The following is a 25798-nucleotide window of genomic DNA, read 5'->3' as shown; positions in this document are numbered from 1 at the left end:
TATTTTTGCAGGGGTGTGGTGGGGGGCTAAGTCTCGGGGTTTTTTTCCTCCATTGGGGAATAGTTGTTTTGGGTTGCATTTGGTTCTGTTCTAAAGCAATGGAAGAAGGTGGAATAAAGCTTTGGCTGACATATACTGGTTTGTTAATGTGTTTTTTGTTACTCACTTGTGTCTGTTCCCTATGCATAAGCTCAAATGCTGTGTGGGTGCAGTTCTGCAGTCCCTAGTTCTGTTCTGACCATAACCAGCTCTCTAGAGCACTGTGAGCTATGGTGAATAATTAGAAACATTACTGCACGTAAGTAATTGAAGTTATTCCAATTCTACTAATGAAAGATGAAGCTTTTCCAATAAATATGAAGATGACCCAATTGCATGGTGTTGCTGCTACACAGGTACAGCAGCGTTAGGACTTAACCTGCAGCTGTTCAAAGGAGATCTCACCTTTTAATCTCCTCCTCAGGTGCTGAAAAGGGGCTTTTATTTTATAGTGGTGCTCCAAGCCCCTATATAGCATAGCTTCTTCCTCCTCCTCAGAAGCTGTGGATTTTTCATGCTGCCATATGGATTCGGAACGCAGGCTGGCTGATAGTGTCAGTCTGGGTGTCTCACAGTAGGCCTCAGGTGTTACTACTGACTCAGCAAAGACAAACACATCTTTAATTGCTTGATAAAGACAATACATGGTGGTAGGTTGGAAAGAAAATTAAATTCTGAAGGACAGGTCTTAGGTGTTGTTGCAGTCTCAGTTTAGGATCACAGATTATATAACATATTTAATTACACTGTTAATTGCTTTGCTTGTTCTGCTTGCTTCAGTTTTGTTTGTAACCTGATTTTGAAATGAACACAATTTAGAAGACACCCTTCCCATGGGGCGGATTCAGAGACTTATGATCCAAAAATGATGGCCTTAAATAAGGCTGACCAGGTGGCTGCTGACACTGTTTGTCCAGATATTACATTTGCTCTCTGTCAGTGGGAGCCAACTGCTTCTGCTGTCAACTACAACCAGCACTGTGAGTTCCTGGACAAAGCTGAATATCAGGAGAGGATCAGTACCATGAGGGACCTCAGGAGATAAAGCAGTGCTAACAAGGACCATATAAAGGGAGCTGTACAGGTGCCACATCTCTGTCATTTCATCTGCAGGCTGACTGTGTGATAGTGGTAATACAGACACTAACAAGAGATAAACTGCTTGGAGCTTTGCCCAAAGGGAAGTACAACAGCTACAACAACAGTGACCAATTCAGAAGCTTTTGGAATAGAAACATCCTCTAGGTATGGCACTAAACACAGATCTTATATTTAAGTGAATTAAGTTCATATGAGGAGTCCTGTGTCTGAACAAACACCTTTCTCTGCTGTGATCTTAACTCTTTCCTGTGGCTTACTAAAATAAGGCAGTTTTGAAGACCACTCTCCACTGGCACCTTTCTGATTAGGAGAAACAACGTGCCCCAAACTCCCAGCTGTTGTCAGAGCACAGCTGAAATAGTATCTAAAGGACAAAGTGGTGGTTTTGGGGAGGGCAGGGAGCATTTTGGTTTTTCCTTTCACTGCAGTAAAGGCTTGCTGGATGCAAACGGAGTTAAAGCTTGGTAAGCAGAACTGTAGTGGAATTCCTTGGAGCTTAATTTGTCTTTCCTCAAATTTGACTTAAGTCAAAACCAGAAAGAGCATTTAAATTACCATGAAATGATTTCCCCCAAGCTGCCTACAAAGCAGAAGTTACCCTGTTGCAGTATTTCAGTATTATCTTACTATCCATTCACTATTATCCTACTAACTCATTTGAACCAAAACCTCTGGTTTTATGGTAATGTAGCTTAATGCCTTATATTTTTTTCTTTTAATTCCATGCCCCAAAAGCCGTGTAGGTGTTTAATGCCACCACCTGTCTGAGCAATGTCTGGCCAACATTAGTGTCCTGATGTCCGTGGCATTTTCAGTACTTCTTTGTATTCCTTATTCAGGTTCAGCTGGAGATGTGTCAATATTGGTTCCAGGAATAACATTGGGTCCTATGCCATCCACAAGCGACTCCCACTTATCAAAATCTTTCTTAAGACCTATAAAATGGGGAAAACAAAACCCAAGTGGTAATGAGTTAAGTAATCAGCTTTTTGTAAATCTACACTGAAAAATTAAACCAACTTGGCAAAGTAGGGGAGGCATGATGTTTTAAGAATGAAAAAATAATACTCCAGATTTTTATGTATCAGAACAAAATGCCATTGATGTTCCTCGAGTTGCTAAGATTACAAAAGTAACTGACAAACCTCCAGAAACAGTCTGACTTCTTTTTTCCACTGACACATTTATTTTGATCTTGCTTTAAACTGAATAAAAAGCTTCACAGGACTTAAATATGAGCTAACTTCATACTTTTCTGTAAACACATACTTACTTAGATGTTTCTGCAAGAAGGCCAATGAAGCATGATTGCTGATATCAATAGCTTCATTTGGATCTATTTCTCCTTTTAATTTGAAAAATCTTGCTATAATTCCTCCACTTACAAAGGTGAAGTCAGGAAAGCTCTGATGGACTGACCCCCTGCAAATAGAGAAATGATCAACAGGCTTATAAGAATACATTAAATCACCTGATTAAAATATGCACAGACTTCAGTCACATGTCTTACAGTTTTCTTTAGCAGAAGATAAAACACGTTCATCTCAGGAGCATGCAAGATTAGCAGGAAATTCTATGCTAACCACAGAAGGGAGGAAGGTTTGTACATGTTCAGTATAAGTCAGCTGCAATGGCAATAAAAACTTGGCTTAGCAAAACATCAAGACAGAAGTTGTCTTTCTGGTCTGTCGTGCAGGATAGAACCATCCACTGAACTGCTTTCACTGGGTGAATGCCCCCCAAGGCTATTTAATGTCTTCAGGTGATGCATGAGGCTTAGAGCAACACTTGTGCCCCAGGGCAGGAATGCACACCTTGGAGTATCTCAAAACTTGGGGTTACAGGCTACTTTGAGAGGTCTCTGTCCCCACTGCTGGAGAGGTATGGCTTGTTTAAATGTGCAGTAAAAACCTGGGCCATGAGGAAGGACAGAATGATAGAAGCATTTATGCTGGAAAAGACCTTTAAGATTATCAAGTCCAACTGTTAAACCAGCACTGCCAATCCCACAAATACACCAGGTCCCTCAGTGCCACATCTGCATGTGTTTTAAATACCTCCAGGGATGGTGACTCCTCCAGTTCCCTGGGCAGCCTGTTCCAATGCCTCGCAACCCTTTCAGTGAAGAAATTTTTCCCAATATCCAATCTAAACCACCCCTGGTACAACTTGAGGCCATTTCCTCTTGTCCTCTCAGTTTTTACTTGGGAGAAGAGACCGACCCCCACCTGGCTAGACCCTCCTTTCAGGTAGTTGTAGAGAGTGGTAGAGTTCCCCCCAAGCCTCCTTTTCTCCAGGCTGAGCCCCCCAGCTCCTCACAGGACTTAATGCTCTAGACTGTCTTTCTGCAGTTACATGTAACTGCACAGCTCCAACAAGAAAGTCAAAATTCACCTTCAACTGCAGAAATTATGGATCCCACACACTTACTTGATAGTGATCATTTTCTTGTTTGTGTCGTTGGAGATGAGCTTCTTGATCTTTAGGATGTTATCAGCCCACTGGAATTTTTCAGAGTTGATAAAAAGCAGTGGTTGCTGGACACTGTTCTGGTAAATGTCATCGCCTACAGGAAGCATCCACACATCGAGGGCAATGCCACACCTGCCAAAAACAACTGGATATTGGCACAGAAGCAGAAAGCTTTTTATGGAAGTTCTCAGCATGCTTTTGAGTTTCAAGAGACATGGGAAAGAGAAACTCTCTCCAACACTGAACAGGTTAATGAATCATTTTGTTTTAAAATTATTTCTACTCTGGGGGAAGAGAATTAGTCCATTCTTGCATTTGTTGGTCTCCACTGCCAGGACTGCAGGGTCCCACAGTACCATGATATAGTAAGATACAGCTATTATGTTCCACCACATCCCCACAGCTGGAAGAAGCATGACTGGAGAAAGTAAGACATACCAAACAAACCTTTTCTTCAGTTGCTAATTAGTAGTTGGGGGTTCCTAGAGAAGGTGCCCTGCTCCAGAGCTCTCAAGTGCCAAATGTCTCTTGTTTTGAATACTCACCTGAATCTTATTTCTTTGCTGAGACTCTCAATAACTGTAGCACCACCAAAAGAGTGTCCCATCACAGCTATTCTGCTAGTATCAACAGAATCCTGTCAAAAAAATCCAGGTGCCATAAGAGATTTTCTTTCCCAAATTTTTTTTTTAAAGGGAATAATTTCTTAGGAAATAGATTCTATGGAAGTGAGAAGAACATCATTTCAGCTCCATTGCTATCTATCCAGCTTGGGATGATCTGAGAATATGTTCATAGATCTACAGTGTGATCTTCAGAATAGTTTACGGGAACCAGTTTAGAAATGGAAGGGGGAAACCAGAAGCATTATTAAGTGTTTAACAAAATGCATTTGCCACCTTTCACTCACCTTAAGGCTCTTCCAGTCAAAGTCTGAATGTAGTACATTTGTTACTTCCTCTCCTGAATTGATTTTAAGAATGAGATTGAGAGCTTTGATACACTCCTGTGCTCTTTGCTGCACCTGAGGAGAGAGAAAGGTTGGGGCATCTGCACAATAGCCTTGAAACTGTCTTTACACTGGATAAACACAAAATAAGAAACAGCTAAGAAGCCCATCTCATTTTTTATATATACACATCCTTGAAAACTAGCAAAGCTGTTGCAAATAAAGGTTTTCATTGTACCACATAAGAACAGTTTTTAACTTTGATATGTCGGTAAAAGAAAAGCTTCAGAAAGAACCAAAGAACAGGAGAGTTCTTGGGAACCACAGAGTGTAGGCAGCCAGCAAGATGTATGTGCACCACTGAATTTCAAATAAATCTCAATCTCCTGACTTCTCTACTTGTGAAATTTGCAGACAATGGCTTCTGGAGGTTGTTTGCAAGCTCAGACATTACACATTAAGACTCATAAGTAGGATGTTGTAGGCATACAGGAAATGACTCTTGGACTGCTGTCTGTATGGCCCTGGGAGATAAAGAGAACCAGCTCCCTGGCTGAGTTTTCATAGCCGGAAAAAACACTCCCATATTTTAAAGGTCAAGTCTATGCTTGGAGGAGCTCATCAGTGTGGTCACATCACATCTAGCATGGCTGCTGCTTATAAGCAGGAAGTCTGCACTGTTTACATTGCTAAGAACCACCTTAAGTGTGTTGAAGACTATGAAGCAAACATCCCCCACAGAGCAGCTATGATTCATCTTGCTGTGCAACAGTAAATGAAAGCTAAAGCAAGCCTAAGGCCACGCAAACATTTGAACTGAACTCTGTGACAGTTATAGGCTGGGCTGGGCAGTAAAAGTGCAAAGACACAGAGAAGAAACAGAAAGTTGAGTGGAACCAGAGGACAAAAAGCTGACTCAGCTCAAGAGTGCAACTTCACAAGAAAGCTTTGTTGAGGAAGTAGTTTCTGCTCTAAAGAAGACTGTTGTTGGCTTTTCCATCTTCAGGAACACATGACTTGATCCATATTTATATAAACCCTGAGTCATGGCAGAGGACTGCAGACATTGCCAAAGGGAAAGAGTCTGCTGGTCAGTCCTAAACACCACTCCTGCCACACTTCCCAGAGCACAGCCCAGTCCAAGTACCTGCTTATGACGCAAGCAGCGCTCCTCCTCTCCAGTTTTCAGTTTCCTGTAGTAGATCCACTCCTTCTCCATGTTTGATGTAGACTCTTCCTGTGATTCAGAAATGGACCTTCTTTTACAATAATATGTTGCTGAAGCAGATTCATCTCTGTAATATCAGCAAAGGGTTATGTCTGGATATGCATTCCATTTGGCCTGAGATGAAGTCAGCACAAGTTTTAGATTTCACTGATCTGGAGATCCAGTTATGAACCAGTGCTACTGCAATTGCAACTGAGTGCAGACAGACTTTCTAAATGATGCAAAAACCCCACCAAAGCTCTCAACTCCTTTATATTCTCCAGATTCTATCTACCCCAAGACTTTACACTCTAGAGTTTATCTAAGCAAGATTCCTTTTGTTCAGGGAAGAGTTGAGCTAAGGGAGGTGTGGGCAGAGCTGAAAAAGAGATGTCAGGTTTTCTTTTTAAAAAGAATCAAAAATTCTTCTTTAGAATAAATAACGTTGCTTTATGAGAGAAAATTTCTTGCCATCAGAACTCCCAAAACATGCAGCATACACACCTGTGCTCCACAGCAGCCACTAGAAAGCCCTGAGAAGCCATCTCTATGCAAATAGCAGAATAGATTGTCCTGCAATAAAAACCACACTCTGGTAAGTCATTAACTCTTTCAACTCCACTGCTTTTTAAATGCTGACCACACCATGTATGTGCTAGTCCCCACTCGGTATTTCCTTCTGTTTGAATTTGCTACCCAGCAGAGCAGATTTTTGTGTGCCAGGTACCAAAGCCTGTTCACAAAACCTTGGTACTGTTTCACTATCTACTCAGAAAGGAAAATGCTACTGATTTTTAATAAGCAGTACATATAGCACTTTGCATCTTCAAAGAGCTGTCCAAAAATCAACAAGCTAGTCTTCATAGTGTGCTTATGGGTTGGTAGATACCTTCACCCCTGTCATACAAAGAGAAAACACAAATGGAGCTTGAGCAACCTGGTCTAGTGGAAGGTGTCCCTGTCTATGGCAGGGGGATCGGAATGAGATGATCTTTAAGGTCACTTCCAACCCAGGCCATTCTATGATTTTACGATCAAAAATACATCAACCCTGCTTTTATTTACTGCTGCTGTTTCAGTGGAGGCTATTAACACACAGCAGCCTGTTATTCAAATCTGTTTCAGCTCCACAAGGATCTCACCCTCCTACTAAAAAACTGTTCAAAACCATCCTTGGTAACTGTTGTCTCCATAGACGACAAAGAGAGTTTGCCAACAAACTGCAGAATTACCGAAAAGCTCCAAGTCCATGGGAAAAAATGAGAAGTGGATATTTTTCTCCCGGCTTAAAGGCAGCATTTGACTTTGCAGGACAGGTCACTGAACCTAGATAAAAACAGAAGTGTATGTCACTGTTACTGAAATGAGAGAAAGTGTTTGCTCCTGTGGGAGAGATCCCAAGGATGTGGTGACCACTGACTTCAGAGCAGTCACCTAAAGATAAGGTACCAAGTCTCATCTTTAAAATACACAAGACAAATCTGGATCTGATTCTGAAAATACTTTCTACTTGGCAGAAGATACTTTCCTTCTCCTGTTCCCAGCCACAGTCTGGCACAAGGTCTACATATCTCCTAAACCTAACAGTCAGGCATCCAAGTCTTGCTGGTATTCAGACCTTAGGATCTCTCCAACTTTTACATCTTCCCACATTCCCCTGGGGGATTTAACTCCCGACACACATGTGCAGCTTACCCAGGCTCTTCCTAAAGCAAACTGCCCAGACACTCCTATCACAGCAGTCAGGGACTACCTGAGAGCTTGGTCACGTTCAACATTGAGCCTCCCTACACAAACCCATCCCACAAAAACACTTGTTTGCTAAAATATATTTCTCAGTCCAGCAATACCACCCTGTTCTTGGAGCAGCAAGGCAGCAACCTGCAAGCAGAGCTCATGCACAGTCAAGGAATAAAACCAGAACCAGTCTTACCAACATAGTAATGGAAAAGCCTTTCTCCTACAATCCGGTACATATTAAGGAAGTCAGAGAGGCCCTGGTAGTATTCTTTGTCTGGAATCCATCGTGCCTCCTCGATATCTGTGGCATCACATGCTGGGTAATACAGGCGCAAGAAGCTTCCCTGGGATCGGGAGGAAAGTAGAAAAAGCAATATTGGCATTTCTTTATATATGGAAGAGAAAAAGGAAGATAAAATCATTTATATAAAGGGCTTCAGATGCAAGAATGACAGCTCAAGAGATTTAAGAGAATCTCATGAGAAAATCATTATCCTATACAGGCTTTGATGCCAATTCACTTTCTGTCCCTAACATCAATTTAAAGTAGCATGAGATGAACATTTTCACAGGTAGAAATGCATATCACCTTCCCTAGGTTAGCCTGTGGCTAATTCAAAATGCTCCTTTTAACTAAGTTAATAATTTACAAACACTCACTACCTATTTGCTCCATTTATGCATCTTGCTGGATCTTTCCTTCCATCTTTCTCACTGGAGCAACTCTGCTAGGATGACAGGCTGGGAGAACTGGGGATGTTCAGCCTGGAGAAGACTCTGGGAAGACCTTAGATCACCTTCTAGTACCTAAAGGGGCTCCAAGAGAGCTGAAGAGGCACTTTGGACAAGGGCCTGGACTGACAGGACAAGGGGTAATGGCTCTAAACTAAGAGAGGGCAAGTTTAGATTAGATATTATGAAGAAACTCTTTACTGTAAGGGTGGTGAGGCCCTGGCACGGATTTCCTAGAAAAGCTGTGGCTGCCTCATCCCCAGAAGTGTCCAAGGCCAGGTTTGATGAGGCCCTGAGTAACCTGGCCTAGTGGAAGGTGTCCCTGCCTGTGACATACAATCTTTAAGGTCCCTTCGATCCAAACCATTCATTCAGTGATTCCATGATTATATGACTTTGTCCCTTCGCCCTTCCAGCTGGGAGCTGTCATTGCTTTCCTTGCATCAGTGAGTCTCATGGAGCTGTTACTGACCCAACTGAGTTTGCTAAACTCAGAGAGAGGGGAGAAGAACCCTCTCGGACATATATTGTTCCACTAGGTTAGCAAGACAGATTTTACCCTTGGACTACTTTCTGGAAGTGTGGTCCAGCAGAGGAGGCGTGGCAGGGGCATGGTCTTGTGGCTATAGTGTTCCTGGCTAAACTGAGCAGAGGCTGTCTGTGAAGCTCTTGGGCAGCTGCACAGCAAGGGAACATAATATATTGTTCTTCCTCCTCAACAAGATGTTTACAAGTCTCCATGGTCCACCTTCCTAAACACAACTTTGCTAACCTGTGCTTTTATCTGCCTCTGTTTCTTACAACCAGTTTGAATCTTCTTTTACTGTCTGCACTCCAGGTCTCCCAGGAAAGCACCCAAGCTTTCCACACTCATATGGATCCTCCACACCCTCTTGTCAGTCCTCTTCCTTTGCAGACAGCAGCGATGTACCAATGGCACACCTCAAAGCAGAGTTCCCAGCAGACAAACTTTGTGTAATCTGCGTTCTTACTTCCTGGTTTACAAGGGAATTTGCGACACACTACTCAAATTCACTGTCTTGCTCCAACTGTGCTTTTGGTTTAGCAAGTTAAGATTAGGGCCAAAATAAACAAGAGCTTTAGAATAAAGCCTGATTTCTTGAATACTAATGTATCAGTTTACCAAAAGCTTGTTTAATAAAGCTTGTTTCTATTTACTCATCAAAGTTTAACCAACCTTTGACACAAAGACCATTAAGGAAGAACCTTTCTCCATATTGGTAAAGATACTAACTTGATCTCAAAATAATCCCAGTGAACTTCCCCAGTGACTAACTGCTTACCAGAAAAGGAAAGACGTTCATTATCTACGCTTGAGAGAACTGTAATTGCTCAGAATGCTTATCTAAACAAAAACACACGGGCTGATTGCAAAGAGAAACTAATCGCTGCTTTTTGCTAATACCATTAGGAACTGATCACAAGCTCCACTATGGCTAGTCTGAGGAGTAAAACCACAGTGTAAATGCAGGTGTATTGTCTAAGAAGCAAAAGGATTTGACACAGAAACCCACAAGCGAGATCGTTTGTCTACTTATCTACTTATTGTGCTCATCTTCTTATCGTGGCTTCTCACTGTTCTAACCTCTTATAGAACTGACATCCTGTTCTTCTCAACAGAGATAAAATCTCAAAAAGACATCTCACGCTTGGCCCTGCGGCTGAAACACTGCACACCCTCATCTCCCAACGCTGCCAAATCCTGTTGGGACCTTTGTGATGAGAACAGCTACAGTCACAGAGACTGCATGTGGAGTCTCCTCAGAAGCCCAGGGCAGGAGGGAGTGGTGGGGTGGGTGGGAAGAACCCCATGGTCCCAGAAGGACACAGTTTCTCTGCAGGACCTTGAGTAGAGGAGTCAGAAAGAAAAGGGTATTAGGGGGAGGGAGGAATTGGCCATGGGGAAAGCTTGCAGGTTACATCCATCTAGTAAATGCCCAGTACACATCCTACACCAGGATGGAGAGGATGGAAAGCTCAGCTGTGGGTGTCAGCATGGAGCACACAGACAAGACCTTCTGTGTGATTCCTCTGTAAAACTACAGCAAGTTGTTTCACTAACACTGTGGCTTAAATCCAAAAGAGAAAGAATCAAGAGCTTTACCTCAACTGCATTTTCTGTCATCAGGTCTGTACATCCGACCGAGTGTGGCCCCTTTCCTTCAGGAATCCGGTAAAACCTCTCAGTGTTGTTGGTCCACATTTCCATTGGCGCCTTCACTGGAAAACCTGGAGAAAAGCACAAAGCAAATCAGGAGAGGGCCATGGCCCCTGTGACCAGATCACCCACCCTGAAAACAAATCCAGTGCGTTGAAGTTCCAGGAGTAGGAAATTCAAGATTTAGCCGATGCATAAATCTGCTTATGAGAACCATAGAAATCCCGAACCACCAACCTGACCTGTTCTACTGGGGAATTTCCTTGGAGTATCCTGAATCCCAAGGATCAGACAGCATCGCGCACTTACAGAAAGGTGGGATGAAACCTTGGGCTGGGGAGGCCGCGGTGGCACTCGGGAGGTCTGCGGTGCTGCGAACCGCAGAGAGGAAGGATTTTGCGGCTCCTCAAGGAAAACCGGCCTATGCATCAGGAGGAGCGGGATGTCACGGAGAAACACAACGCCGCTGCCTTTTTTCCAGGAGCAATGACGAAGCCCGGGTTCGATCCCTGGAGAGGCAGGGCCGGGCTGCCCGTGCCGGAGCGGGGGTCGGGGCGGTGCGGCCGTACCTGGGGTGACCCCTCCGAGCCGGGCTGGCCCCGGGGATGCGCCGAGCGCGGGGGGAAGCACCCGCATCCCCGGGCTGGGCGGCAAGGAAGCCGCTCCGGCCACGGGGGTGGGCTCTATCCGCTGCCTTCTCCTCCGGGAAGGATACACGGGACCATGCCTAACCCACCGCCCGTCCGGGCTCGGCAGCCCCGGAGCGGGACTCCCGGGGAGGGACTCCCGGGGCGGGACTCACTGCCCCGGCGGTGTCAGCGGCTCCTCCCCGGAAGAACCGCGGTGAGGGCGGCCGCTCCTCCCCGGAAAGGCCCCTCTCGCAGCCGGCGGCGCGGCCAGCCCGAGTCCCGCAAAGATGGTGCGGAAACTGAAGTACCACGAGCAGAAGCTGCTGCGGCGGCTGGACCTGGTGAACTGGGAGGCGTCGGGCGGTAACCTGGCGGAGGTGCGGGCGCTGCGGCGGTACCGGCTGGGCCGGCGGGAGGACTACGTGCAGTACAAGGCGCTGGCCCGCTCCGTGCGCGCCCTGGCCCGGCGGCTCCGCGACCTGGGCCCGGCCAGCGCCGCGTTCCGCGCCCGCTGCGCCGCCGCGCTGCTGGAGAAGCTGCACGGGCTGGGGCTGGTGAGCAGCCGGCACTCGCTGGCCGTCTGCGAGAGCCTCTCGGCCGCCGCCTTCTGCCGCCGGCGCCTGCCCTGCCTGCTGGTGAAGCTGCGGATGGCGCAGAACCTGCGCCACGCCGTCACCTTCGTGGAGCAGGGGCACGTCCGCGTGGGGCCCGAGGTGGTCACAGACCCCGCGCTGCTCGTCCCCCGCGCCGTCGAGGATTTCATCACCTGGGTGGACGCCTCGCGCCTGCGGCAGAAGGTGCTCGACTACAACCAGGAGCGCGACGACTTCGACCTGGCTGCCTAGGGCTGCTCCCGCTGTTTGTGTATGGGACACACACAGACACCAGTGATGCCACCGCTGGATATTCACCCACCCCTTCCAGATACACCTGGAAAGGAAGCCAGAAGGAAACGGCGCTTCCATTGTGGTATTGCCACCCTCCTGGCTCCCCTTCACAGCTAATGGCTCCACTCATCCATGCGGAAAATATTCCCTTCCACATCCACCGCTTCAAGAATGAGTCCAGTGGCCCAGCTCCGTTGTTGTCCCTGGTGTGTTCAGTGCCAGCATCCCTGGCGTGCGTGGCTCCATCGTCACCCAGTGGCCCAGCTTCATCATCATCCCTGGTGTGCCCAGCTCCATCATCATCCCTGGAATGCCCAGCTCTGTGGTCATCACAGCAGCCCAGCTTCATCATCCCAGCGTGCCCATCTCCATCCTTACACCCCAGCTCCATCGTGCCCATCTCCATCCTTACAGCCCAGCTCCATCATCCTTACATCCAATAAAGCAAAAGTGCTTACTTTACCAAAAAAGTCTCTGCCCAATTGCAGGAGAGGATGTGGTCAGATTTAAGTGCTTGGCAGCAAATACCAGCTGCTGGAAGGGGTTTTAAGCCTGGCCAAGTGGCTGATTTAAGACTGTGTCTGGCAGCTCAGCTGCTGTTTTTTGAGAGGTTGCCCTGCTGGTTCCTCCTTCAGCTCTTGGATGCACAGGATTCAGAGTTGCTGCTTGTGGAAGGGTTTCCCCTTGATACCAAGCAACATGTATATAGGGGAAATGTGGGGATTGTTGGGGGTCAGCAGTAAACAAGGAGGCCAAATACTGCGGTTCTGGAACTGTTAAAGCTTTAGCCAAAAATGGAATAATGAAAAAAAAAAAGCCAACTTTATTTTCATGTGAAGATGTAAAGGGAAGTTTGATGTGCTGAGTTGTGTCTTTGCTGTGTGGGTCTCCAGCTGACACTTAGGGATCATTTACAGAGCAAGATCTAACTGGGGAGGCGTTGGAGCAAAAGCTGACCTAACCATAACTGCAAATCTGGGGGGAACTGCTGCATTTAGCACATTAGCCAGACAAAAACTGGTACTCAACGGGAACCTTAGGCTTTCTGAGACTGTTGGGAACTTTGTTTCTCTTTCATTAAAAAACAGAAAAAAATAAAGCTGTTTTTTTGTAAGTTGGTGGAGAAATGTGTGGACTATTTTATAATATAGTTTCTCTGAGAGTTTGTTCTGATTTTTAATTATTCTAGCAAGCCACATTTGTCACTCTGTAGAACTTGTTGTTTAAATTTGAGGTCTTTTATGTAACTTACATAACCTTTTCTTTTTTTGACAGCTACAAGGCTATTACTGAATTCTAAAGTGTTTTTTGTTAGTAGTGCTTTCTTTCCGTTACCCAGGACTATGAAAGGATTTGGCATTAGGTTTAGGAGCAGAGTTGTGACTGCCCATCCCAAATCCAAAGGGCTGGAGTTCAGCTGCCACTGAAGCTCTGGGTCTGTATGCTTTAATGTGACAGAAAGATGTGCAGGTGAGGGGTGTTTTAGAGGTTTCAGAGACTGTCATATTATGGCTGCTTTTTAAAAGGCAAATTAAATGTTAAAATTTCTACCCGTCTCATAAGCCAGCTGTATTAAGCAGAACATTAATTTATAAAGCAATAATAGATATTAAGGAAAGGACACCAAATGTACCTTGCTCATGGTAAGAAATACAAATTGAAAACACATATTGCACCTGAAGCCTGACTTTTAAACACCTTCCCAGCTTTCCTCTCGAACAATGTCATTATTTCTTGGGAAATTCAGGTGCCCAATTCAGGTACAGATAAAAATGGTGCTTTTGCTCTTCTTTACTCTTTTGGGGAACTTGAATAACAACACAATGACTGTGCAGAATATTTTACTACTCAGATGCTAAACTGCTGCTCTGCCCAGTGTGTCCAGCCCTCGAAGGAACAGCAGGAAAGGAAATATCAAACCTCCAGCCTGTCAGCCTCTGTAGTTTACATCATTAGCTCATTCTTTTTGTATTAAACCAGCTTTTCATCCTTCATCTGTGCACCTCCAGCATCTGCAGCAGAAGAGAAATGACCCAGCCCCTGTAGGCTTTTAAGGTAAGCACTGGGAATTCATTTCCCTATAGATACTGTGGGATAACAGCATCCATCAGCCCTGCTCTCCTCCTGTGGTACTAGAAATCAAATTCTTGCCCTAAGAAATCAGGCTGTGGGTTTATATGTCTCTGTGTGTGTTCTAAGTCTGGAGTCTCAGAGCTGTGCTGGCTGTACAGTAGCTGAGGCCTGAGATGAGTGTCCTGCTCCTCAATTTTTAACAGCTGGAGTCCTCACATGCCTCAGACGAGAGCTGGGTCCACTTCAGGTGTGACAAACAGGTAAAATGGAAGTTGGCCTTGTTCCTGATGGTGAATACAGCCAGGGAGATGATGGCTTTCTCGTGTCTCATGGTGGTTTTGCCTTCAGTTTGTGGGTTTGAGGTTGTTTACCAGAGCTGATGTGCTGTGGCTGCTGCAGGGCGGTTCCCACAGCGGTTCCGGAGCTGGGGATTGAAAGGGCACAGGAAGCAGCTCCGACAGCCTTTCCCAACACTTGGATAAACACAGAGGATTTTTTTAAATTCCAAGGCTGGATCCAATGTCAGTATAGATAGGCACCAGCTTCCATGGGTCTGTGTGGACTGGCACTAGGGGATGATCCAGCATGGAGCTTTTTTTGGGCCCAATCCTGCAAACTCCCCTCCAGTGCTCCAGGGATTTCCAGCGCGAGAGCTTATGCAGCAGGATGGGGTCCTGGGTGTCACTGTGCTTCTTCCCAGCACTTTCTGAAGTGGGCCTGCTGTTCCTGAGGGGGCCCAACATCACCATGAGTCTTGTGGAAAGTCGCTGATGCAGGAGGACAGAAGATGGTGGTGCTGCTGTTGGAGCAAGCTCTCTGTGTGCCTGACAAAACCTGATCATTGTCACCTTGACAAGTGTCTGTCCCAGCAGCTGGGGACTGCAGATGTGCCAGCTTCTCCAGCAAGGGTGGAAAGGGCTTCAGGGGGCTCTAGGAAGTGTGAAAACAATTGGCAAATGGCGAGCAGTTCCTGAGCAGGAAATCTCACTTGGGTACTGGGCACCGGGAAGGGAGGTTTTACCAGGGCCTATGGTTTTAGATTTGTGGTTTGGCTTTTTTTTTTTTTTTCCTTTTTATTTTTTCTCCTTTTAATTTTTTTTTCTCCTGACCTTGGCTTTTCCTTTATTTGAAGGCTGCCAAAGCGGGGGAGCTGAGCCTGAGGAATGTGAGGGAGCTGAAGGAAAGAGTCCTTGACACTGGCGCCTTTTGTGTTGCAGAGTGTAAAAGGCTGAGGCTGTCACTGAAATGCTAATGTGTGGGGTTTTTCACTGATTTGAGCCATTTATTTTCCCAGTAAACAAGCATGCTGCATGTTTTAAAGGCTGCTTCCATGCAACATCTTGGTGTGGCTTAGTGCTGACCTCAGTAATTCAGTGGCAGCACATCCCCATGAGCACAGAGGCTGGGGAAGGTTGGTACGTCCCCCTTATCGAGATCAGAAATGGAGACTGAGAGAATCAGAGGTGGAGCTGGGCAATTCCCAAGTTTTCACATGAGAGTCCTGCATCCTGGGTTAGGCCACAGCTTTACAGCCTTCATCTCAGGGCACTTTCCCAGGCTCGTCTCAGTAGCACTCCCCAGTGAGATAGATATTCCACAGTGGTCAAAGGTGCTACTGTCCCCTTCTTGAGCTCTGATTAATCTGTTTTAAGCACATCCCTCACCTGATTTGGCACTGCAGATTGAACCAAAGAGCCATTTCTCATCACCACGGCATGGGATCACCTTAGTCCCTACTCCAGATACCAAAACATTTCAATATTCACAGGTCTGGGGGAAAAATTACATGTAAGCATTATGACAGCATTTACCTGAGAGCCCCAGCTCTTGTCCCTGCTTTTAAATACCCCATTTTAAGGCTTAAAAAACTTACTACCCTTTGCTTGCTGGTTTGGGCCTGCAGCAGGACTTGAGTGGTGAGAAACCTGTCTGCTGTGTGGCTGGGGCATGGGGATGTCAGGTGGAAGCAGCAGGAAGCAGCTCTGCAGTCAGATGGAGGAGGCACTTGGGGTCAGTCTTTCCATAAACTGGAGTTTCTGGATCCAAGAGCTAAATCCAAGTATATGTCCCACGGGAGGAGGAGCATCCCCTCTCACTTCTCTGCAAGCAATGGAGAACAGCCCCTTTCTCCATGGTATTAGCTGATTTTGAAGAGATAAAATGTTTCACTGCCAGCAGGCAGAGAAAGGATAGGCCAACCACTAATGACATCGGAGATGGAGCTTGGTGTATCTCCCGTTTCCTGAGGTGCCTGTTAGAGGATCTCGTGTGTAAGTCACAACAGCTTCTTGGCTGCTCTAAACATGTCAGTGGGGTTGGTAAGTGCAAGCCCAGGCAGCACCACCACCCCCAGTCACTACCTGGAGGAGCCACCACCTGCTGCTCCTGGAGAGGCTCGGATGGTTGTGTCACAGGGTAAAGTCCAGGCAGGCTGTCCTGACGTCCAACAGTCCACCACCTCACCCCTGAGTTCATCAAGCTTTAAACACACCAGGAAACCCATGTCCTGAAACCACCATCCCTCTCCCCACCAGCTCCAACAGCAGCTGGGGCGCAGGGTCCCGTGCAGGTATTGGGATGCTGCGTGTGTGGGAGGTGAATGCCGTGCTGGCAGAGCACCCAAAACCTCCAGCTCTGTCCCTCTCAACCTCCCAGAAGTATTTAGGTGGGCAAGGACACTGGAGGTCACCCAGTCCAAGCCCCTGCTCAAAGCAGGACACGCCTCGGGTCTGCACGTCTCCGACCCTCGCTGTGAATTAACTTTTCCCCTTCCATCTAGACTGAGTTTCCCCTTCTGCAGCCTGGCACTGCTGCTTCCCATTGCCAGGCCGGGCACGTGTCAGCCGTGTCAGGAAGGGAGTTGCTTTTCCCCAGCGGAAAATTCGCCCTACACTCAGCGGCGAAGGGGCATGTCCACCGGAGTGAATCCCACCCCTCCGCGGGGACGCACAGGGATTTGGGGCCAGCTAAAGGGCTGGAAGGGAGGAAGTGGAGAAACGCGATCCCTCGAGGACTGGGAACAGGCTTCCTCCAAGAGCCGGCTGAGCCCAGGGAGAGGGGAGCGCCGATAACCTGTGTGAGGGGCTGCGCTGAAACCACCCAGCTCTTTAAAATCACCCTCGCGCCCCCGTCGCTCCTCCCCGTGCTCTCCCCAGACCCTTTTTGTGCCCTCGAGCAGCGCCCGGTGCTTCCCGTACCTGGTGTGCGGTGTCCCGGTCGCCCTGTGCTCCTGTCCCGCCGTCCAGAGGGGCAGGACGGCCACCCAGAGCCCTGCGGAGCCGGGCGAGCGGCGGCTGCTCCCACGGGAGGAGGTCTGTCCCGCAGGCAGAGCCACTGCCGGGCTCTGCCCGAAGGGGAGGGACCAAACTTTGCTTTAGTTTTCAGCTGAGACAATCGTCCCGGGAGAAATCTCCCCTGGGCCTGGAAAACAAGTTCCTGGCACGGGGCCATCCCAAGCAAAGACTGCGCGTCCCGGCGGACCCCGCGGCCGCCGAGGTGACGGGCTGTGCCTCCGTGTGGCAGGGACGGGATCATATATATGGATTCTGGATGTCCCGGCGGTGCTGCCGAGCGTGGCGGAGCGGGGCTGGGTCAAGCACCAGGAACCCCAAGAGAAAATTCCCCCGGATGGGTTGCAACATCCCGCGGAGGAGCTGTGGCTGGACGAGGAGGGGGGGGACCAGCTGCGGGGGAGCTTTGGCTCAAGGTCGCTCCGTAAAAAGCCGAATCTTTTCCTCTGGCCTTAGGAGAAGGGGGTAGTCACACTCTAGGGAAACATGTCCCGCTTTTGGGTACAACTTCTCGAGCGGTTTAAAGCGGACTGAGCACAGGTCCCCACTGGGGGGGCAGATCTGAACTCACCCCCCACCCTTTGCACAGCCCTGGCATTTGCCCCCTCGGTAACGCTGAATTCAGGGAATTAACCCTAAAACCAGCACCAGTTAAAAGATTAATTTTATGAGAGATGAGCAGCTACTAAACGCCATATGAGCTTCAAGGGAAGCAGCAGGGGAGGAAAAATTTGGCTTGGCCTGAATCACTTATGAAGGTGTCCTATGGATTGTCCCCTTGGAGAGCTGGTGAACTGGAGTGGGATCAGTGGCTTGTGTTCCTCTCCCTTTGCATGCCTATGTGTAGGTATGATCTGACGCTGGAAAGGAATAAGAAAGTTGTATGAAAAGATCCATGAGTTTGTTTTTTTTCCTGTTCTTTGTTCCAGCCCTCATTTCAGTGATGGGCTGGATGCATTAAAATGTGACATTTTCAGGATAGATTTAATGCTGTTGAAATCTTGGAGGACAGCTCAGAACATCTCTGCTTAATCTAAAGGAACAGGTTTTTCAAGACTAGTGAGAGGCAATGAGGAGGAGGAGGCAGTGCACAAGTGATTGAACTAACAGAGACATGTCAAAGCCAACATGTCTGTGGCCCACTAGGAGCTCCAAAATTTATTTTTTAATGTTCAGATATTCCCAGACATGCAGAAGTCAAACTCAGTAGAAGACAGGTATGGGTCTTTTTTTTTTGGATCTTGTCTGCTCAGTCCAACCACCTAAGACTGAAGCAGGCTGTGAATCCCTCTGACCCTTGTACTTCATCTTTTTCTTACAAAAAAGCAGGGTGGAGATGATTCTATGTCCTTCCAGCTTGGACTTGGGATGTGATTGGTATGTTTATGGGAGTTGGGAGCAGAAAAATGGCCCCATCCATCTCTGGCTCAGGATGTAGCCCTTAGGATTGCAAACCTTCCCTCACAATCAGCCTCTGCAAACTCAGATGTTGGTCCTTTCCAACATGCTGAACATGAAAATCACACTCATTTCAAAGCTGTGAAAATTTCTCCATGACGTAAATGCAATGCAGAAGCTGGAGCAATTCTTAAAATGCTTCTGGTTTATCAGGGTGATGGGACTAATTAGCTCAAGACCATCTATTAATATGGGAAATAAGAAGTTTTCTCCCCATTGATTTGACCAGACTGGGGAAAATATTGCAGTTTCCATTCTCTCAGGATGATGAAGTAACCTAGTGATCCTCGCAATCTGCTTCTGCCAGCAAAGCAGCTGGGAAATACCCCCTAGCACAGGTATAACTACTGAAATCTGAAGCCTTGCAGGGGCTGGAGATCTGCTTGATGGGGGTCTTTTGAATGGTACTGTGGATGAGAATGTTAAACAATGGGCCATAGTTCAATTATTTTCTAGAATCATGGAATGGCCTGAAAGGGACCTTAAAGATCATTCACACTCCCTGCCGTGGACAGGGACACCTTCCACTAGACCAGGTTACTCCAAGCCTCACCCAACCTGGCCTTGAACGCTGCCAGGGATGGGGCAGCCACAGCTTCTCTGCCTATCTCTTTTTCTGCAAGTTTTGTTCTTCTTATTATTATCTCTTATTATTATTTGCACCAAAGAACATCAGAGAAGATACTTGCACGCCTGTTTCTGTTGTTGCAATAAAATGATACCAGTAACAGGCCTGCAGCACTGGCCAGGGAGGAGCCAGTTTCCATGGTTAGTGAGCACAACAGACCCGGGGCAAATGTTCCCTGTGAGCTGGGTTTAGCAGCAACTTCCTTCAGAAAGGCTTTAGCTACAAGTCCTTTATATAAATCCTTTATATAAAGGGCTGCACTTTGCTCCAGATTCCCATGACTACAGACCAAAGGTCACCATCAGTCTGTGATCACCGGTTTGAAGATAAATTATAATTACTTTCCCCCTTTCATTCCTTTTCCCTTATTTTCAGTTAAATCCTGGTTTCTCACAGTTCCTGTCTCTTTTTTTATTCCAGGTGCTGCTTGATCTATTAAAACTGCCCTGAGAAGAGCTGATACATCGGTGAACACCCACCAAACACCTGTTGCTCTGTTGCCAGGCATCCTTCTGAAGGGTGCAGCATGACAGAGCTCCACGAAGCTGTGGCTCTGGGGGACTACGACCTGGTGGAGAAGATTCTGAAGGCAGGACGCTGCGACCCAAACCACAAGGATGTCGACTGGCACGACAGGACCCCACTGCACTGGGCTGCTGCCAAAGGTGAGGGCACCCTCGGCTAAATAATTCATGGGATTGCCATCAAAGTGATTTTTAGCTTTTTTTTCCTTCCATCACATGAAAATTTGTAATTTACATGGTAGGTACATAGAGCACGGCTGCTTGTCCCCCACTTTACTTTTCTAAGAGGTGACTCCATACAGTGCAAAGAAGTTATTTCTTGTGCACACCTGTGTGAATGAGCAGAAAGTAAAACCCACTGTATTTATACCAGGTATTTATCAAACCCAATAGAACAAAATAATAACTGTGTTTTACATTGCTTTCCCTTTTTCTCACCTGCTTGAGTGAGCAACGCAGGACCAGAGCTGTTTGCAGCTCCCATTTGGTACTTCCCCTTCAGAAGTGTCTGTTAAAGTCAAATATCCCTTTACATCTCAAAAAAGAGATGATGCAACAGTATGTAATGCATAATTGTACACAGTGTAAAAAGGGGAAACTGGACCTCTATTCCTCCATGCTGCAGCATTTGTTACACACTGGGATCTCATGTCATGGCATCTGTCTTTACTTAGAAATTAAGTGTATAATTTGCTGTTTGAAACTTGAGACCATGTTTTTCTTTTGCCCTGATGGATTATTATGCATTTAGGCATCAGCAAAGGGAACTGAGCTACTTAAGAAAATAATGAGAGACTGACATTGCCTAGCGGCCGTTTGGAATGATCTAGCTCAATCAAGGCAGTGTGAAGTGGGCTAGAAATAATTTTTTGCTTCTCTAAGCAATTCTCCAGGTTAGAAAAATGAGAAGGTCAATGAAAACAAGTATTTTCTTTACCTCCTATCCAAAAACACCTTTGTTTTAGTAAAGCTGTTCACAGGTTTTCCCATTCTTTACATTTAAATGTTATATTGCAATGAACTAAAGCAAAATGTAACAAAGAAATAGCCAATTGGTCAATGACTAATTGAGATATACTGCTCAGAAATTAGAAAGCTTTTTGATCTAATAGTTGTTTTTGTTGTAAAGTTCTTCTGGAAGCAGTCTGGTTTGGGAAAAAGCAACCAGCGTTTTCTATTGAGCATCATTTATATGATAAAACAAATCGTCAGGTCGTGGGTAAAAATCTGTTGCCGAGGGAATTATGATCAGCTGTGTGTGACTGTCTCCTGCATCCTTGAAGGTACAAATTCTGATGCAGTTGCCTGTTCTCTCCTCGTTTTGCTGCCCACCTCAAGGGCGGTCGGATCTGGTCAAGCTCCTCGTGGATCACGGCGCCCGGCACTGCCTGCGGAGCGACGTGGGCTGGACCGCGGCTCACTTTGCCGCCGAGTCGGGGAGGCTGAGGGTGCTCCGCACCCTCCATTCCCTGCACGCTGCCATGGATGCAGCAGACCTCTTTGGCGACACTCCCAAGAGGCTTGCGGAAATCTACGGTCACCAGGAGTGCTCCAAGTTCTTGGAAAAGTGAGTAGCGACGGCAGGTCCCACTGCGGCAGTGGATGGGGCTCCAGCAGTGAAAATTAAACAAACTTTCTTATAAAGGAACAGAATAAACACAGGGTGTTACTTATCTGTCCACCTAAAGCCTATTAAAGCTGTCACACACGAGCAGTGGGAGATAAGCAAACACGGGTCTGTCACAGGGAAGTCATTGAGAAGAAATTCTTTTATTCCACTGCCACCTGTGGTTTGCCTTGGTATGTTTTCAAAAGCGTTACCACTTCGTGACATCATTGTTTTTGTAAGGATATTACAAAGAGAGTGTTAAGCAACAGAAATGAGAGCAACAGCCGGCAAAGATTAACCCCTTAGAGAGTGCTGCATACGCAGGTTGAATTGTTTAAGAACAGCCCTTCAGCAGTTGTATGCGTATATATATATATGTATATCATCTGGCTTTTCTTATAGTAAAGAAAAGAGCTATTGTATTTTTTACATATTTATTGAAAATTAGACCATTTGTTCTGTTAATAGGATGGCCACATATTAATCCCAAATTTTGGGAAACTCCTTACTGTCTTAACTGTTTACACTTACCACTGTGGCACCGCTTGCCATGAGAAATATGCTTTTAGAAGATTCCCAATTACCATTCCTGTTTTTCAGCCACTGGTTTGGCTCACAGATATTTTCATCCTTGCAAAGCTGTTTCCCTGGATTAGGATGCTGTACTCCAGAGGTTTGAGCTGTGTCCCATACCTGCATCTCTCTGAAGCAGTGGGACAGATCACCAGAGGCCAACCAGGTGTTCAGTGCAATCCACAGTCTCACACACTACTTGGTGTTTAAATACACTGCCTGTGAAACCAGCACATGCCAAACCCTGGAATGCTGAGAGCTCTCTAAATCTTTTTCTCCCATGTGTTTTTCTGTTAATTTACAGTCCTGCCATAGTCCTTCACTGGCATCTCTTTTACCACTGCCACAGTTTCAAGACTACTTTGGCACCATGTATATCCTGGACTTTTTTTTATGGACACATACCCAGCTCAAAGTCTCCAGCTTGCCAGTGCAGCACAAGAGCTGCCAAGTTAAAAATCAGGCATGGTGACTGAGCAAATGTCTAAGGAGGCCAGTGCCTACCAAGTGCCACTTTTCTTTAATCCACATAAACCTTTCTGTAGGTGCTGCTGTCCTTTAGCTGTACTTCTACAGCTGTTGTTTCCTGATGAAATGCTCCATGCCCACCTTTTACCTTCACACAGCATCAGTGTCCTTCCGTAGGAAAAGACACCCAAACTGTGCAAAATCCCCCTATACAAAGCCCAAAAAATTTCTAGGGCAGACACAGGTTCTGGTTTCTAAGCTCTGGCTGTTACGAAAGCTGCTGGAACCTTTCCATTTTACCTGCCCACCCAACACAGAATCATAGAATGCTTGGGAGGGACCTTAAAGTTCATCTCATTCCAAACCCCTGCCATGGGCAGGGACACCTTTCACTAGACCAGGTTGCTTCAAGCCTTGTGCACCTTGGCCTTGAACACTGCCAGGGACACCTTAGAGCTAAAGCCTCACTGTTTTTGGAGCTGACCTGTCCAAACCCTCGCTACTCACTAGCTTCCTTCCACACAGGAGTATCAGCTCTTCTTACCCTTAGACACTCAGTTTAAAGACATTTAAACAACCAGCAGGTGGTACCTAAGCTTTGCTAAGTAGGGTCTTTACTATCTAGGCCCTGGCTTTGTAGTAAAGCTCAGGTTTGCCAGTCCTTTGAGAATGGGGCCCTCTGTTCCAGTGGAGTTTCTCTTTATACTGGTCTCAGCTCTTGGCAGGCTTCGTTTCTATACCAGCACAGGTAAATATTGTCTAAGCTAGAGAGTGAAAGTCTGCAGGCTTTTCTCCCTTGATGAATCATTTATAGCAATTACTTACCTATTCAATGCTGTCCTTTTTGCATGAACCTCACCAGTAATTCCTGTCAAATCTGTAGCATTTGCTGTGCACTTGGCTGTGCATGAGGGCCATGGCAGTGAAGTGACAGCAAGGGTAGGGGAATTGCCTGGACGATGCCGATGGGTGATGCCTGTGGCAGACAGAGTCTCCTGGGAGAATGATTAACAAGCTGATTGACAGGATGATTGGCATCCTCGTCTGAGACACCTTAGCAACAGCCTAGGGCGGCTCAGGTAGCTGATGAAGGGTTTTCTGAGGTGAATGACTGATTTAAGTTGGAATGACTGATTTAAGGTGCTTTTCAGAGCCATAGGCTGGCCTGACTCACCCCACAGCAGCACGGCTCATCTAGGAGCATGGCTGGGAGAACTTAACTGAGAAGATGCTTTGAATGCCCATGCCTAGGACATTTTATAAGGCACACAAAGCCTTTGCAATCACCTCACAGCCATAACACAGCCTGTGGGCAGCCAAGAGTTTATCACTGTGACAACTGCAGTGCCTTCACCTCCTCATACCAGCAACCTTGGAGCTGGAATAGCTGGCATTTATAGTATTAGTTTTGATTACCTTCTGCTCCTTCAGATGTGCAGAAGGTCCCAGAGGTGGTCAGGCAGTGTCAGCAGCAGGGCAGTACCGACGTGTGCTGCAGACAGGGAATGAAATGTGTGCCTGCACATTTGCTGCACAGCACAGAGCAGGTCTGCACTCCTCTTGCAGTGTCTGTGGTATATAAATATGAGGAATATTTTGTCAGTTTGGGGTATTTGCTTGTCATGCAAAAAGAGAGAAAATGTAGAGTTTGCATTTTTAAATCTGAGGGTCTGTGCCAAATGCAGGGCTGATGAGCATATGTAAACAGGGCTATGAGTATCCAAATCCTTCCTAAATCCTAATTCAGCCCCATCTAGCACTACCTTGAATGATGTGTGTCTGTCCCCAGGTGTTGCCAGCTGCATGAACTACCTGCCTGCCCAGGCTGGGCAACTGCTCTGTGCTGAGGACTGTTTGCATCCACATGGAAATATTACATGTATCAACATGGAAATATTATTAACACGCAAATATTGGGAATATTTTGCTACCAAGTATCTGTACGACTCACTGAGGTTTGCATGGACATGCAAAGGTTAGGAACCAGCCCTCAAAACAGCTGCTTCTGAATAACAAACACATATTTTGCATCAGATTTGTTTTGCATGAAAAGGGCTTTACCCTGGTTGCTGTGAGAGCTGCCAAGGATGGTGCTGAGCTGGCACAGACACCCACAGCCCATGCCAGCTGCCAGCCTCTCTGCAAAGTGCCAGCTGTTGAACCTGCACCAAAGGCTCCCGCTATCTGAGCCCAAAGCATATACTTATACTCAGGTGTGTATAGATACATACATTTAGAAGTCTACAGAAAGAGGTTTCTTGCCCTTGGTAGCAGATACTTAACAGGAGAAAATAGGATAGTTCAGTTCAAAGGGGCCTGCCACAATCATTTGGTCCTATGGCCTGATCACTTCACCAAAAGTTTAAGCATGTTATTAGGGGCATTTTCCAAATGCCTCTTAAACACCAGTAGGCTTTGGGCATCAACCATCTCTCTCAAACACAGACTCTGTGGAGACCTTTCAGCATCTGAAGAGAGCCTACAAGAGGGCTGGAGAGGGACTTTTGGCAAGGGCATGGAGTGAGAGGACAAGGGGGAATGGACTAGGTAAGTAGGGTTAGGTTAGATACAAGGAAGAAATTCTTCACTGTGAGGGTGGTAAAGGCCCTGGCACAGGTTGCCCAGAGAAGCTGTGGCTGGTCATTCTCTGAAGGTGTTCAAGGCCAGGTTGGATGGGGTTTGAAGCAACCTGGTCTAGTGGAAGGTGTCCCTGCCCGTGGGTTGGAACGAGATGGTCTTTAAGGTCCCTTCCAACCCAAACCATTCTGTCATTCTATGATATAGTAAGCCTATGTGATGAAGCTCATCAGTGTGAAGGCACTGGCTTTGCTTTGTGCTCTCAGTTGGCACAGCATTGCACTGATGTGACAGAGCTGTTCTTTCACAGAAAAAAGTATTTTTTTTCCTGATACTTGATGATGTTTCTGACAGAGCTGCATAAATCCTGAGTACCTACAAAATCAGAGCTCTGCAGTAGGAGGAAAGGGTTTGCCTTCTCTTGGACAAGACTTACACTTGAAGTTTCCGTGTCCAGATCCTGGAAGTGGTGGGGCCCAGGGGGATCTCTGTGAGGAGGGGTTGGGGCTGCACCATGCTGGCCACACCACAGGGTTTTCTCAAGTGTTACTGGCAGCAGGGTTTTAACCAGTCTGAGACACAATCCCTGACCCTGGAGATGGTCCCTTCTGAACAACCTGGAGGTGTGACTGTGCTGAGCTCACTCTTGTTTTCTCTCCTAGA

At 46.6% G+C, this 25798-nt stretch overlaps 3 protein-coding genes across 8 annotated transcripts; 2 read left to right on the top strand and 1 right to left on the bottom strand.

The window, feature by feature from the left end:
* Positions 1-638: 638 nt before the first annotated feature.
* On the bottom strand, positions 639-17473 carry PLA2G7 (phospholipase A2 group VII). 5 transcript variants are annotated; one of them, XM_050315324.1, is made up of 11 exons: positions 17206-17473; positions 10366-10490; positions 7702-7852; positions 7001-7094; positions 6273-6341; positions 5709-5856; positions 4523-4636; positions 4158-4249; positions 3571-3744; positions 2414-2562; positions 639-2075 (listed from the first exon to the last, which is right to left on the bottom strand). In XM_050315324.1, exons 1-11 carry the CDS (start codon positions 17456-17458, stop codon positions 1972-1974), a joined length of 1473 nt encoding a protein of 490 aa, XP_050171281.1. In that variant the 5' UTR covers positions 17459-17473; the 3' UTR covers positions 639-1971. The 5 variants fall into 5 exon arrangements, with proteins under 5 accessions (XP_050171281.1, XP_050171280.1, XP_050171282.1 ...); XM_050315323.1 differs by lacking the exon at positions 17206-17473 and adding an exon at positions 10662-11193; XM_050315325.1 differs by lacking the exon at positions 17206-17473 and adding an exon at positions 10989-11188.
* On the top strand, positions 11273-13618 carry IMP3 (IMP U3 small nucleolar ribonucleoprotein 3). The gene has a single exon (XM_050315328.1). It carries the CDS (start codon positions 11336-11338, stop codon positions 11891-11893), a length of 558 nt encoding a protein of 185 aa, XP_050171285.1. The 5' UTR covers positions 11273-11335; the 3' UTR covers positions 11894-13618.
* A 2082-nt stretch (positions 17474-19555) lies between the features above and the next one.
* On the top strand, positions 19556-21591 carry ANKRD66 (ankyrin repeat domain 66). 2 transcript variants are annotated; one of them, XM_050315329.1, is made up of 3 exons: positions 19556-19702; positions 19805-20049; positions 21247-21588. In XM_050315329.1, exons 2-3 carry the CDS (start codon positions 19911-19913, stop codon positions 21477-21479), a joined length of 372 nt encoding a protein of 123 aa, XP_050171286.1. In that variant the 5' UTR covers positions 19556-19702; positions 19805-19910; the 3' UTR covers positions 21480-21588. The 2 variants fall into 2 exon arrangements, with proteins under 2 accessions (XP_050171286.1, XP_050171288.1); XM_050315331.1 differs by lacking the exon at positions 19556-19702 and having other exon boundaries at positions 19892-20049; positions 21192-21591.
* Positions 21592-25798: the final 4207 nt, after the last annotated feature.

The sequence above is a fragment of the Myiozetetes cayanensis genome, unplaced genomic scaffold (assembly GCF_022539395.1).
Source record: "Myiozetetes cayanensis isolate MyiCay16 unplaced genomic scaffold, myiCay2020 scf2-11, whole genome shotgun sequence".
NCBI lineage: Eukaryota > Metazoa > Chordata > Aves > Passeriformes > Tyrannidae > Myiozetetes > Myiozetetes cayanensis.
Note: the sequence above shows the minus strand (reverse complement) of the source record. Positions and strands in the feature narration are given on the sequence as shown.

What these genes read in the sequence shown, in the direction of transcription:
- PLA2G7 (XM_050315323.1), bottom strand. Translation starts at nt 11,055, where the DNA reads ATGCGGGTGCTTCCCCCCGCGCTCGGCGCATCCCCGGGGCCAGCCCGG. An exon ending in TGACAGAAAATGCAGTTGAG is followed by an intron (nt 7,853 to 10,365) that starts GTAAAGCTCTTG and finishes TCCCGATCCCAG; the next exon opens with GGAAGCTTCTTGCGCCTGTA. An exon ending in TTGACTGGAAGAGCCTTAAG is followed by an intron (nt 4,250 to 4,522) that starts GTGAGTGAAAGG and finishes TTTTTTTGACAG; the next exon opens with GATTCTGTTGATACTAGCAG.
- IMP3 (XM_050315328.1), top strand. Translation starts at nt 11,336, where the DNA reads ATGGTGCGGAAACTGAAGTACCACGAGCAGAAGCTGCTGCGGCGGCTG.
- ANKRD66 (XM_050315329.1), top strand. Translation starts at nt 19,911, where the DNA reads ATGACAGAGCTCCACGAAGCTGTGGCTCTGGGGGACTACGACCTGGTG. An exon ending in GCACTGGGCTGCTGCCAAAG is followed by an intron (nt 20,050 to 21,246) that starts GTGAGGGCACCC and finishes GCCCACCTCAAG; the next exon opens with GGCGGTCGGATCTGGTCAAG.